This window comes from Poromitra crassiceps, assembly GCF_964638095.1.
Source record: "Poromitra crassiceps genome assembly, chromosome: 13".
In the NCBI taxonomy this organism is placed as follows: Eukaryota; Metazoa; Chordata; class Actinopteri; order Beryciformes; family Melamphaidae; genus Poromitra; species Poromitra crassiceps.
Window position 1 is genome coordinate 32,087,082 of NC_139644.1, and position 14,385 is coordinate 32,101,466.

The window sequence follows — 14,385 nt, forward strand, 5'->3', positions numbered from 1 at the left end:
GTATGTATATGTGTCAAATATGCATGATGACAACATGGAACATTAAACTCACTTTTCACTGCTGCTCCAAATCCCTTTGGCCTCCATTTGATGTGGGAATGCAGCCTAAATGTAGATTGTGTGTCCAGCCACGGAGGCTTTTTGCTGTGTTCCTTGAGATTCAAATGTCACCATTAGTTTTGTAAGGCACTGTTTTCATTAAAGGTGCTACTGATAACATTCAACATTGATAACATTCTAGATGTCGTTGACTCGCCCTCCCTCCCATAAACAAAACATTCATTTTGGACCCATCAAAAAAAAGGGGGGGGGGAGATCACAATCATTGTGTGTGTGTGTGTGTGTGTGTGTGTGTGTGTGTGTGTGTGTGTGTGTGTGTGTGTGTGTGTGTGTGTGTGTGTGTGCGTGTGCGTGCGTGCGCAAGCGAGTGCATGCGTGTGTCTGTCTGTCTGTCTGTCATTAGATGATCTAGTTTGGTGGGGCTTCAATTGCAGCTGTGTTCGAAACCCCTGGTCTCAAGCCACGTGAGAACCAAGATGGCAACAACCAAAATGACATACTCGAGGCTTCAAAACAAAAGTCCACAAACCAATGGGTCGCACCCATGGATGTATTATAATAACTGGATAAGGGACGTGCCACGCCCACCCATGCATTCGGACGGAGGTTACTCATTGGCGCATGATGCCAACATGGGGGGTTTTTCTTCCGGGATTTACTTCCTGACCGTGCAGCCCAAGGCGAAGTGCGCATGTGTGCCATGACGTTTTCCATGACGTCTCCCACCGAAGATGCGCGTTCATGTGACAGCCAGAGAGACAGCCAAGTTGAAAGAGCAGCCATTGTTGAAATTCACTTCGGACAACTTTAGAGCAGCTTAGAGGTGGTTTAGCCGTGCGGTTGCAGATTTTAATTTGACAGTATTAGGGGTTTATATGCATAATGAACACATCTTTATTGCTGTTGGAATTGTATGTCAAACGGCTAACAGGTCTGCATGGAAATTTAACGTTAGCATAATAGGCTACAATGAGCTCGTTTACGTTAATGTGAGTAGACGGCCACAGCCTATGGGTCAGGATTGATCGGAGGATTTTGTTGTTTATTGTCATAAATAAACTTGAAAGATATAGCTTTCAAATCTGTGTCTCATCACCATCGCTCTCATGTTGTCTTTTCTCTAATCTCAAAATTGTTTAATTGACACATGACCTGTGTGGTAAAACAGCCGATATATTATTTGAGTCCATAGTAGCGTCTACCTGTTGAGTGGTCATTATGATTTGGTGCTATATAAATATAGATTGATTGAGTTGTTGACATCACATTAATATAGTGAGCTGACTAAAACTTGATAATGTGCTAATTGTTTTTACCCAGTGCTTTTTAATCGTTAGATGCCAGTTTTATTGTGATTGAGATTGATGCAATGTCAATGATAGTCCAAGGACGTCCCAAACAAACACCTGGTGTCAGACCCCACTGGTCAACAAGTGGTCAACCCTCAATAGATTCAGGACTGGACATGGCCCCTGCTTGGCCAGCCTTCACAAGTGGGGCAGCAGCCCAAGCCCTCTACAAAGACTTGAAGGAGGAATATTCACCCTCCATAGGCCTACAGCAGATCAGGAGGCAACTGCTTGGCTCAAGGACCTTGCATTCGCTAAATAAATGAGTTTAAAAACGTGCAGTGTCACACTGTATCAAGTTGACTTGTTTAGTTCTGTCACCAGAGGGCTAGTGTTATCAAAACTTACAATAACACCTATTGGCAGCATCTTACAGTTAAAATACAAACGGTGTGTGTGTTAACCACAGAAAGTAGCATGCAACTGTTGCACAGCCACCAATCAGTGATAATATAATTAACTAGCCTAAGTATTGAAGTTGTGAGATAACTGGTGTGAGTTCATGCCGTGACTTTGCTGGACAGGAATCCCTACAATACTCTATATGCCTTACCTGCCTCTGTCTGATTAATATTTTCTATCTGTCATGTAGTGACTCAAAAGATCATTTTGACATTTCTTTTCCCCCAAATCTATGAATATAATCTATGAATTTGTGATGTAATTTTCACTTTATTCCACAAGAATCATGAAGGCTAATCAAATCAGAGCAGACTGCTTTCATCCGGCACACTACCTCTTTCACCTCCTCCCATCAGGCAGGAGATACAGAAGCATCAAGGGCAAAACATCATGCTTCAGAGATAGCACCTACCTCCAAGCCATAAGACATCTGAACTTGCATTGAATCATTATGTTTGACCTATAAACTATGCACTTTCTGCTGAATATGATGCTGCTGAGTACTATTCTTCAATGTTTTTTTCTTGTGTTTTATGTTTATTGTTTGTATATTGTGTGCTGCTGCACTGTCTTTGTCTGAGAGTGAACCAAGACAAATTCCTATCAACTATGTTGGCATGGAAATACATTTATTCAATCTTAAGTTATTCATTTCCAAGATGTTAATACTTATTTTTCAGTCATCAAGTAGGCTATACCCACTTATTGCTAATGGCATTATGTGACTATTGTTTTATTAATTAAATGTAACTAAATATTAGTATTATCTTTGAGTTAAACTGAAATATAGTGATTTCAAGAGTCTCCTACATCAACATCTCACAAGCTCTACCCTCACTCCAGATCAGGAGGGAGGAGGCTGCTGTGAACTTGATAAGGGACATGCAGAAAGCACAACATCCTCTGCATGACCTGTTACCATCAACACGAGGCACCTGTACTGCCAGGACACTCAGCAAGCTGGGTGAAATGAAGGCCAGAACCAACAGGCTGAGGAACTTACACACTGCAGTTAGGCTGTACAATGAGACAGTTTAAACTTTGACCAGATAACTTACTAAAAAAAAAGAGAAAATTCTGCAGTTTTTCAGTGAGCCTTTTGGTACCACTGCAAGCATGAATTAATCAAATCAAATCAATCCATATCGGTCCTATAATTAAACTGATATGTTTAACAGCCAATGGAGGCAGAACTAACAGATTAATATAATTCCAGTGTGCAATAACTGCAATTTGACACGTACTGTACATTATACTTTATTCTACTTACTCTACTTTATTTTAGTTTACTCTATTGCATTTTACTTATTGTATTGACTGTTTACGTTTAGGGAGATACTGTGTGATACTGTGTTGTGCTATGTGTGTTCTGAGTGCGAGCAGCTGTAACTTGTCCCAATTTCCCCCAGGGGATCATTAAAGTCTTTCTGATTCTGATTAGATACAGTGCAGCATAGTTCAACTGACTGGTTTGCTTTGATGTTGTTGGTGCCATAAAAGTGAGGGGTCCTTGAGATGAAAAAGGTGAATAGGATGTACATCAAGGTTTATGGAAAAATGTATTTAGCCTACTTCCGAACATGGATGCCAGTTCTCTTGACTTGATCACAACCAATATTATAAAAGCAATAATTGAATGACTGCCTAACAAGGACCTTGTTAGTAAAAAAATTTTACAGCACTTTGACTTTGTCAAGACGTCATATCATACTCACTGTTATAACAGCAATCAGTTATCACTGGCAAGTACTGATATGAGTACTGAGTCATGGTCTTGTCTAAATGAAAATTATAATCTATACACTAATACAGCTCGACACCTTGGACGCTACAATACTGTCAACGGAACTGAATTGGAATCATGCACAGGGCAAGCCATTTAAAAATCATTTATTAGACAATAGACAATCACAACAGAACATGTTCATTTATAACGGGGTAGGCTAACGTAACGATACCTCCTTACATTAACCAAGGCAGTGTTAGCTTGCTGTCCATGTCATAAAGAGCACAGAAAACACACATAATCCCAAACCTACGTTTTCGGTTAACAGTAGTTATCTGTACACATGTTCCGGCGGGCTACTCGTGTAAAATAACTACTTTATTATCTTAATAAAAGGCAAAATCGGACTGGATATGACCATATGACGACTGGAGCTCGAGCTCACCTCACAACAAGGAAGTGATGACGCTTCGCTCTGATGATCCGCGTTCCCGTGGCCAAATGCGCATTCATGAAATGCGCGTTCATGAAGCCCCAGAAAATACACCCGTATGCGGCTTTTAGTGGCTTCTGAAGAAAAAATGCCGCATAAAAAAATATTTGATAATTAAAAGAGTCGTTTTATACTTTGAGTGACACCCGGAAAAATTTCCCCTGGGTTTAACAGCTGCCGGCGTCCCCATGCAAGTGGATGGGAATGTTCCTTTCTGGGCTGCATGGCGTCACGTGACTTGCAATACAGAGCTGCGCCAGCATGTTCAATTGGCTTCAAAGCCCAGCGCTATTCCTGGGGGCTTGGTCGCACCCTGCAGGTCGTTCGAAAGAATGCAGGTTAAGACACTTCCGCATTGGCTTACATTTTCACAAACGGAGCTACCCCCTTGTAGCCTATGTCACACATTTATGTGTGATGAATTGCTTATACTTTAGATTAGAAGATGCAGAAACGCTTGTAAATGAATTTTATATGATTTACACATAATTTATAACAGGTTAGGAACACTTCATTTAGTTTTTTAGTTAACTTACACATTTGTGATATGTTAACACAGCACTTATCAATCATCTACAAATGTATAGGCTATGTTTTTTATGTAACTTTGTTGGTCTTACAAAATGCCAAGGCATAGCTAAAGTTAATCCTGGCTGGAAACAAGCTTTTTCATCCGAGTGGCTGCCGAATTCCAAAAGTCTGTTAGTTCAGTATTTGGACTGCTATATGTTTTTTAAAAGTCAAAAGTTTACCATTTGGCTGCCTGGATGGTGTTTATCTTCTAACGTTAGCACACCTGTGGAGGTTGTGGGAGGATGCATGATGCCTGCCACTCCGACGTGCTGCCACTCCGACGTTCTGCCACTCCGAAATATCGGCACTCAGAAAGGGGGTCTATATTCCCCGTTTTTCACTAACCTCTCCCAGCCCCCACGCCAAACCTAACCTCCCCCCATGCCTAAACCTAACCTCCCCCAGACCCTAACCCAAAACCTAACCTCTCCCACCCCCACGCCTAAACCTAAGGTCGGCATTGCGGCTTCTAAGGTGAACGACCGCCAGTCCGAATAATGGAAGTTAACGTTCGGAGTGGCAGCATGTCGGAAAGGCAGAGGAACCCCGCTTTTCAGGAATCTTTTGTTATTTTGAAGTGTCGCATCCATGAATGCCAGGAGGCTACTACTGAACGTTCAGTAGGTTTATCATATAGATAGGTTAACCCAGAGCCATTATATTATAGACACACAACTGGTCAGAACTTACCTTGTCCTTGTCCATGTTGATGCACTTACTTAGCGTAGCTATAGCTATATTGCTAGCTAGCTAAGTCGGTGTGTCCGCTCTCCACTATTTAAACTTATTTAATAAAGTTTAAATCGCTTGTTTATTATTATCCGTGTCCGTGACGATTCGCGAGAGGCACATTTATCTGGTTGTGTCGTTGCCAGTAACAACAGGTGCGACAAGTCCCGCACTACTCTGCCTCGGATTGGCTCACCCTGATATTTTACCCGAACCCTAACCAATCATCACTCCCAAAGCCTAAACCCAACCAATCATCACGCCTCATGTGCCTCAGGCCGATCCATTCTAGCATTGACCTCTGAGAATAACCCATGCATTGTGATTTTATTTTATTATTCATTCATTCGATTTTTTTCTAAACCTTTTGGACTATAGCTGGGGGCGGGGGGGTCAACTTTGAAATGCGCAGGTACATAATAGGACCTGCAGAAGTGATAAACTTTATATGCAATAATGTAATATTTTGGTCATAGAAATGAATGGGCTGGCACAGTGAGAACAGATATCTAGAGGTTCAACTTTAAAGTAGCATACAGATCAACTTTCATGTTGAAGCAAGCCATTCCAACTACTTTCAGTGAGCCCACACAACTCCCTCAGGAGATGTACTCCACTGGTTTATTTCTTGGCTGATATCATGCCTCTCTGGCATGGAAAGATGGCAATAAACATGCTTTCAGATGTGGGTTCAAAGGTTAAACATCAATTGAGAGCATGGCCGTAACTAGCTGAGGACGGGGAGGTCCGGACCTCCCCTAATATTTCAGCCTGCAAAAAAAAAAAAAAAAAAAAAAAAAATTTGCAGGCCAGGCCAGGCCAGGCCACTCACTGAACAGCAGGCCAGGCGCCGCCTACTGGTTTACTAGTGGTTTTATTACTTTATTCAGGTTTAAAGTGGGTGCATCTCATTGTAATCATGCATGATGCCAATTGCCAAGCTCCCGAAGTCAGGTATGCAGGTGGCTATATGCATGGTTTCAGTTTCATGACCCAATAAGTAACAAAAAGAGGTGGTGTAAAGTTAAAAACAACATAATATATTTTATTTTATTTTTCAATCGTTCCTATCAGGAATAAATAAATGTCCCTCTGTATGTTTTTTTTATTATCGATGATGACTTTGTGTGTTGTGTACGGCTTGGGTTGTGTACCTGTGTTTGTAGGTGTCATTTTGATATGAATTTGGCTAAAACAGTTTGTGTTTGTTAGTTACAATTATGTTGACAGGAGAGCTGAGCAGGTGGTGACATGAAAGAGAATATACTGAATAATGACATCACAACAGTATAATCCTAATGTTGATTTAAAATGATATATTACTCTAAATATGGCTAAAAAAGGGGGGGGAAAAAACTCAAATTTTTTTCGGGCGCCGCCGAATCCGCCTCCCCTTGCTGGGCCTCCCCTTGCTGGACCTCCCCTATTTCGGAACCCTGGTTACGGCCCTGATTGAGAGTACTTTAACTTACAGAGGAAATTGGTCCAAGGAACTATGCTCCCAAAGTAGATAGCATCACTTCCTTAACTGCTCCGTTTTGTGGACCATCATCAAAATGAAAACGTTACTTGAATCATGAAACCAAATTACAACCAAATGAATGTTTATTGTGGATAATTTGTGAAATTCAAGTGTATGCAAGAATGCAGCAACACAAAGATTTAAAAAAAATCACAGGAGACCTGGTAAGAGAATTTTCCATTTTCAGCATTGAACACTAGTGAAAATAAGTTGATTCATATTAGATAGAGATCATTATTTAACTTGATTACTAATTGACTTTGGCAAAATCGTGCATTCATTGAACTTGAAAACACTTCTTTTTTATACTGAGTGATTTTCTTTTCAATTTAAATACAATTTAACTGAAAAACAAAGAAAAAAAGATAAACAATAAATATATATAAAAAAAAAAATGTTTTATCTCGATTATCTTGTTTTCATAATTGTGGGAAGCCAAAATTGAAATTGAAATTAAAATTTGATTAATTGCACAGCCCTAGGCTTAATACATATACCTTGGCCCTGGTTTTGGCCTCCATAACACTTTGGGGGCAGGGCGGTAGCGTATATTATTTGGGGTGCTGGCTCTTAGATACTGATACCCAAAGTTGTTCAAGTCCAGAAGATCTATTTCTACAGCGCTTCAGCACCATTCAGACTTTATGGATGTAGCTATGCCACTGTCTTATCTCCGCTAGGTGAATGCCTGGAGTGGAGGGGATCATGTTTTCGGTCGCGTGTGCGTGAGTGTTACAGTCTGGCTGGTGTTTCCCGTAGCAGTTCCCTTCACAGTTGGGTAGTGGTTTGGCCATGGTTAGGCATAGCAGTGCCTGATCTACACTTTACCGAGTACACTTTCCTAGTTTATGTTGAAATCTCTGTGGTTTTAACGAGCCAACACTGGATCATACAACAGTAGAAAATTTAAAGATTGAAAATGAAAAATTATTTTCCAGGTATATATGCATAGAGTAATGCGTCAGTTGTCCAATCCATCACTCCTTGGCCTTCTGCTTTTCAATCTTCTCCTGCATTTTTCGCTTCTGTCTGCCAAGCTGTCTGAAGTACAGTCTCTTGGGGTTCAGTCCATAGGCCTTGAGTCTCTGTCTGCTGAACTCTCTACCTCCCATTTTAACCCTGATGGGTCCTGATAAGAGGCGTCCGCCTGGATGCCTGTGTTTCTTCTTGGGCCATTTTGGCCTTTCAGTCCTGCTCTTGCCCACCTCAGCTTTATCTGCCGTCTCCTCTGCAGCCACAACCGTCTGAGTTTCCTCTTCAGGTTTCATCTTCTTTTTCTTGGGCATCAGGAATGCTTCCTCCTCTTCTGCACTGCCCCCTGCCTCTCTAAGCTCTTGGGCTGGTGCATCTTCTGTGGAGACCATACTGGAGGCCGCCTCGCCCTCTTCTGCTTCTGTGCCTTGCTTCTCAGCATTCTTCAGACGATCTCTTCTCTTCTTCCCCACCTTGTTCTTGGCCTCCATTGCCTCTTTGGCCTCCCTGTAGTGCAAAATGCATCGAATAATTAACCTTAGTGTTGCTGGATTTAATAAGACGGGTATGATTGGTCAGTATGTGCTTTAGCTGATACTCACTCAGAATATACGGAGCTTAGAACTTCTTGCTTCTTCTTTTGATTCTGTGCCTTAATTTTATAGTTCTTCAAATCACTCATCTCTTCCTTGTCGGACCTGAAAGAACAGGAGAGCATGCTGAAAATGTAATCACCTACCACAGACCAGTAGTCTGGTACTGATCGCGTGAACGAAACAGAATGTGAGTTCATGTTATCAGTACGGTTTACTACTTTACATGCGGGACAGAATCAGTACCTGAACATGCAGGTCTTCTTCAGAGAACACCATCGGTTCAGTTCGTTCTCATCAGCATTTAGAATCTTAGGAGAGAAACAATGTCTACCATTAGATCAAACCAAATAAAACCGGTCGTTCTGCAACAGTTTCAGCACATTCCTGGAACAACCAAGCGGACTTTCGGAATATTTAGCAAAAATCAGCAACTATAAATCACTATGTATACTGAACACAGTCAATTCATTAAGATGTTTTGTATTTCCTGCTGCGTTATCTCGTCGCTCCCTGGTCTGCTCAGAGAGAAGATTCATTAGAGATCATTCACTGGTCAGAGCCGTCCCCGGAGGGCAGCAATACCAGCTCAGACACTTCAAGACTCATCAGTGCAGGACTTGGGAACTGCAGCATTTTAACCAACAATCAACTAAGCCTAAAAGGTCCAGTCAATTCCTTCTAACCATCTGCTGAATTATGGTGCACTAACTTTCACATCAAGCCAGCGGCTGTGCCATGCTACGCACAACCAGCATTCCCACCTCATCAGTGGTCAGGCCGAAGTCGTTGGCCAGGACCTGCCTGTAGCGGAACCTGCAAGGGAGGTCGTCGATGATGTCCTCAAAGTCCAGCTTGTAGTACTCGTCCAAGTACTGCTCAAAGCTTTTCTCCTCTGAAATGCAAACAGCCTTCAGTTATATTAATATATAATCAATGTTAAATCGGTCACCTTCAACACTTCAATGATGCTAAATATCTACATTTAAACGCTATATGGAAAGTGAAAGAGAATGCTCTGATATTGCTCTGACAACCTCGAATGGACGACGAGAGGATTCTAGACACTTACGAGGATCAAACACAGGCTTGTTTTGTGTGATGACCTCAGCAAAGTGAGACTTCTTTCTCTTCTTTCCCATTTGTGGGATATCCTCCTTCTTCATCTTCTTCCTCTCCTTTTTCTTCTTCTTCTTGGAGGCAGTCTGCTGGCTGGGGTCGTAGTCTGCATCCATCTGTTTCAACAGGATGAACTCTGGTAACCAACTTTCCCGTTAACCCCACCAACATATCAACAGAGGAGGTTGTCCAGCCTGTTATAGCAACATATACTGTAGCTGAGCTGACCACCTCTGAATAAACCAGGATGAAATTATGTGTTTTGTAAAACTGAGTTCAACTCACAATGAAGTTTGCGTCTTCACAGTTGGGCTCCTGGCTGTCATACTCTTGTCCATCATATTCTTCTTCCTCACCACCACCTCCACCACCACCACCATCCTCCTCTCCTCCCTCTCCTGTGTATTTGTCCCAGTTCCAATGCTCTGTTGAACACATAAGAAGCCAGTAGTCATATCTTGTTAAAGTGCATGATACATCATGATGATTAAAATAATTGAGTGTAGTGCTAGTTACATGCTTTTCAGCCATGAGCAAATTGGCAAATAAAAAACTATTTTCTAAAATGAGTCACATAGACATAGACAACACCTCTAATATTTTAGCAACACATTTTATTGAGACAGCAAAGGGTTTGGAGTACAAATAAGTCCATTAAGTTTCAGTTTTTTTGATTCCTTGCAAACATCAAGTATATGTAATTAAGGGCTCTTTATTTTTCAGGAATAGGAGTTACAATGTTGTTTTTTTACAATTTGAACGCAGCCTGTGTTTGTGTCTGAGGGGAACTCATGAGTGCTGTCATCAACTGCGGACGTTCAGGGAAGCGGTGGGACTTGACTTTACAGCGTAAATAAACATGTTTACAGCTTCGTTCAAACTAGGAATACCGCATGGCAGATGTATGCCTCCGCCACAAATTCAAATTAATTGATCAAAAATCGATTTGTCGACCAGCCCTAGTAACATTTAGATAGAAACAGTAACATGTAGATATTAACAGGTGCTTACCCTCAAGTTCCTCGTCGTCATCAAACTGAGGCTTCTCTCCTCCTTCTTCTCCATAGTACTCATCTCCAAAGAACTTCTGCAAATTAAAGAAAAGATGCTGAAAAACCAAGATCCACTTGTACTTCATTATTTGTGTGTGTGTGTGTGTGTAAACCCACGCACCTGCATAAGCTGCTCGTGTTGCTGTGGGTCAAAGTCTCCCTCCAGGTCGGCCTGACTGAAGGCCAGCTGCTCGTTGCCGGTCAGCTCCTGAAGCTGCTTCAGCTTCTCCATGATTTCGTTCCGCTTCAGGTTCTTAAGCTGCTTCAGCTGCTCTTGTTTCTGCTCTTTCTCCTGAAATTGTTCGCGGAAAGTGAGCAGGTGAAGAAGAGAGCGTAGAGAGAAGGTTATGTTAGCTACTGAATAAACTGCATATTTGACAATGAAAACCTGAGAGGTGTAATAGTAAAACTTGAAGGAGTTTTAAGGGCATGGCAAGAGGGAAACAGATTGTCAAGGGACACACAGACCTTTTGCTTCCTATCCTTCACTTCCTCTCTTTTTCGTTTTCTCCGTTCATCTTTTGAGCGGACAGAGGTGGCGATGTTGCGGGGATAGGTCTTGATCTGCTGAGCATCCGGCTCTTCGAAGCGGAAGTTGTAGCTTCTCTCAAAGGCCTCCTGGCGCTGCAAGAAAGATTCGCCTTCCTCTTCCGAATCCTCCACATCATCCTGGACTACTTCGTCATACGTAGGGATCCTTGAATCATCGGCAGTCAGGAACAATTAGTGTACAACCGAGCTGCATATCTCTATATGGCTGTATACGGTCGACAATTCTATTGCTTCACAGCTCTCACTGACATAAATATAAAAACTAGTGAAAATCCAGACAGGTAGGCAACTTACCGGTCATCATCCTCATCTTCCTCCAGGTAGGCCTTGTTAAGGACAAAGTCCCTCAGAAAACGCTCCTTCTCATCCAGCTGTGGGTCATTCCAGTAGTCCCTCAGGTACTTCTGCCTCAACACAAACAGCTTCCATTAGCAGGATGTCATTAGGCAAAACAAAGGCTCCATTTTCAGCCTCTTTTTATATAGATTCCCAAATCTCTACCCTTTGTTTCTCACCTAATAGAGTACCACAGGGATGATGTATTTTTGTAGGCTTACCCAGAAGTCCCTGCACTTCCTGGTTCTTACATGAAAAGTCAATGGGATTTTCATATGGGAAGTTAAATGCATGAAATAAGGTCTGTGGTTAATACAATTTTATGAAACAGTGAAGCTTGTGTTCACCAAGATAATTGTCACAAATGAGGACCACTTTTATGGCTTTTGAAGCATTTTCTGAAAATCGTGTGTGTATATAAAAAAATAACGATTTGAAAATCATGAAAGTGATCATTATTTGTGGAGATTATCTTGCTGAACTCAAACTTTGCAGTTTCATATCACTTCTATTAACCACAGAACCTATTTCAAGCATTTAATCAAAATCTTCATACAAAAACCCCATTGACTTTTATACCTAAGAGCTGCAATTACAGGTATTCCGGACTCATTCCTGTGGTACTATAACACACTCACCATGTCCTGCACCTCCTCCGGATCCTCCAGCTCCGCCTGGCCTTTCAGCCACTCCACATAATCCTCATCTTCTTTATCCTACAGACAGATGTAAATTACCGTACACAGTGACAAGTGTGTCTGTAGTAAAGCAACTATACACAATTTAAATCGCAATTTCAAGATGATGAGCCATTCGTTAAAGCTCTGGCATGTTGTCCATTGGTTCTGACCTTCTCCTCCTGTGTTTTGGTCCTCCTGGTCAGCAGCTGGGCCTCTCCCTCTGCCTCACTGCCTTCCTCGTCACTGTCCTGGACGAACTTATGGAAGCTGGAGAAATGTTTTGTTTTTGTAAGTGGCAAATAGCCTGCTAATAACATTCAGGGATCCCACACTCACTTCATACAGCAATTCAAAGACTTGTTTGGTGAAATTCAAGGACTCCAAATGGTCATGTTTTTGGCTAAAAGATGACACTGGTCAGAATTAGACTCATAACAGCCTCATAGTGTTCATGTTAAACCTCGGAAGTGGTGATCCAGATAGCCGAGGCATACTGATGAATTTGGTAGCTATATTTGAATAAAATAAGTACTTTTCAAAAACACATAAAGGGTAATATACACATATATATATACATATTATGTATATATATATATATATATATATATATATATATATATATATGTATATATTATGTATATATACATATTATATATATATATATATATATATATATATATATATATATATATATATATATATATATATATATTTTTATCACATCCACAAACTTTCAAGGGTGATGGGAGCCTTGAATTTTGTATACCACCAAAGATTGTTTGGGCCTTACCTTGCTTTCAGCTCCCTCTGCTCCTGAATGTAACTAGGAGATGCAGCTCTCTTTAAAAGAAAACAATGATGATAAATAAAATGTCATTATATAGCATCTACAAATTCCTAAAGAAATTACATTTTGTAACAAAGCATACCTCTCTTCTCCTGGCAGCCTCTTCATCATCACTGTCCTCGTCATCATCTTCATATTTACTGTTAATAAGAAATGATCAGACTACTTGCTGTGGTGGTGCAGTCAACTATTGTAAAAGCGTGCATGAGAGCAGTTCACTCACCCTTCCCTCTCCAAGATGACTTTACGCTCATAGTCCTTCAGATACATGGGCTTAACTGCTCTCTTTGAGGTGGAGGGCTTGGCGTCACTGGTGGACGCATCTGGATGCAACAGATTGAGATGATGTATATTTAGAAAAAACAGGTAGCTATACCTCAAAAGAAATAAGTTGTCAAAAGCAACAACAATGGTTATGCTTGACCATACCTTCTTCAGAGTAGAACTTGGCATCTGTCTGATAAATTTTAGGGTCTTTCTTCTTGAGCAGTGACAGTGTTCTGTAGAAGTCCTTTTCCAGTTTAGGGTCGAGTTCCTAAGAGAAAATAAAGAGAACAGTCAGACAACTAACTACAAGCGTAACTGTACATCATAATGGTAGCGTTATTGGCTGATATTGGGGGTGGCTTTTATAGTTAAACTGTAAGGTTAGCGAGAGATAGTGGGATGTGAAAGATGCTCACCACTTCACTGTCATCAGAGCTGGAATCAGAAGAGCCAGATTCACTCTCGTCTCCATAACGATCCTTCACTGTACAGTAAAACAGCACACCGCATTGTTAACTTCCTGTTGTTTGTGCAACGAGAAAACTCTTCAAATTATACTCACATGAGACAGCTAATGTTAGCTACGTGGGAAAACACGTGTTGTGTCACCTCCTATATGAGGCAGCACACACAGGTTATTAGCTAGCTGCGTTAGCTTGCAAGTACACACTTACGCCTTTGTAACTCTTCTTTTTGTCGGTATTTGTCATATTTCTCTGCAAACTTGGAGTTGATTTTCCATTCCGATTTGCCTGACATGGCTTCATTAAAATAGTTCGCTTTAATTAAACTGAAAACTACACACAAACCAAGAGAAGTTCTATCTAGCTTGTTGCTAGCCTAGTACCCCAGTCTCAGCTAGCAACAAGCATGAACCACGTGGTTTCCTGTGCTCAGTTCAAATATTATACCATTTCTCCTTTAGGGGGCGCACTTGTACAATTTTTCTCTTTCTACATCCTTTTGGCCCATTCATTGTTTAATATTCTGTTAAAAAAAATAGGCAGTTTTTTAGGCAATGTTGGTGAGCTCATTACTTAAAATGTAGAAACTTATGTAAAAGTGATAGCTGAAAATATATGCATAGGTGTTAACGTCCTCCACACTGTAAAC

General features: G+C 41.1%; 1 protein-coding gene across 1 annotated transcript; it reads right to left on the minus strand.

Moving 5' to 3' along the window:
• Positions 1 to 7,021: 7,021 nt before the first annotated feature.
• On the minus strand, positions 7,022 to 14,067 carry kri1 (KRI1 homolog). The gene is made up of 18 exons (XM_083648800.1): positions 13,947 to 14,067; positions 13,689 to 13,756; positions 13,435 to 13,540; positions 13,229 to 13,328; positions 13,088 to 13,145; positions 12,949 to 12,998; positions 12,329 to 12,425; positions 12,117 to 12,194; positions 11,437 to 11,546; positions 11,059 to 11,287; positions 10,712 to 10,882; positions 10,550 to 10,625; positions 9,824 to 9,963; positions 9,492 to 9,654; positions 9,184 to 9,314; positions 8,666 to 8,730; positions 8,429 to 8,524; positions 7,022 to 8,333 (listed from the first exon to the last, which is right to left on the minus strand). Exons 1-18 carry the CDS (start codon positions 14,029 to 14,031, stop codon positions 7,832 to 7,834), a joined length of 2,325 nt encoding a protein of 774 aa, XP_083504926.1. The 5' UTR covers positions 14,032 to 14,067; the 3' UTR covers positions 7,022 to 7,831.
• Positions 14,068 to 14,385: the final 318 nt, after the last annotated feature.

Bases quoted from the DNA above. Each gene is read 5' to 3' on its own strand.
- kri1 (XM_083648800.1), bottom strand. From the start codon at position 14,031: ATGTCAGGCAAATCGGAATGGAAAATCAACTCCAAGTTTGCAGAGAAA. The intron at 13,757-13,946 runs GTAAGTGTGTAC...TTTACTGTACAG, and splicing joins AAAAGAAGAGTTACAAAGGC to TGAAGGATCGTTATGGAGAC. The intron at 10,626-10,711 runs GTGCGTGGGTTT...TTTAATTTGCAG, and splicing joins AACACGAGCAGCTTATGCAG to AAGTTCTTTGGAGATGAGTA.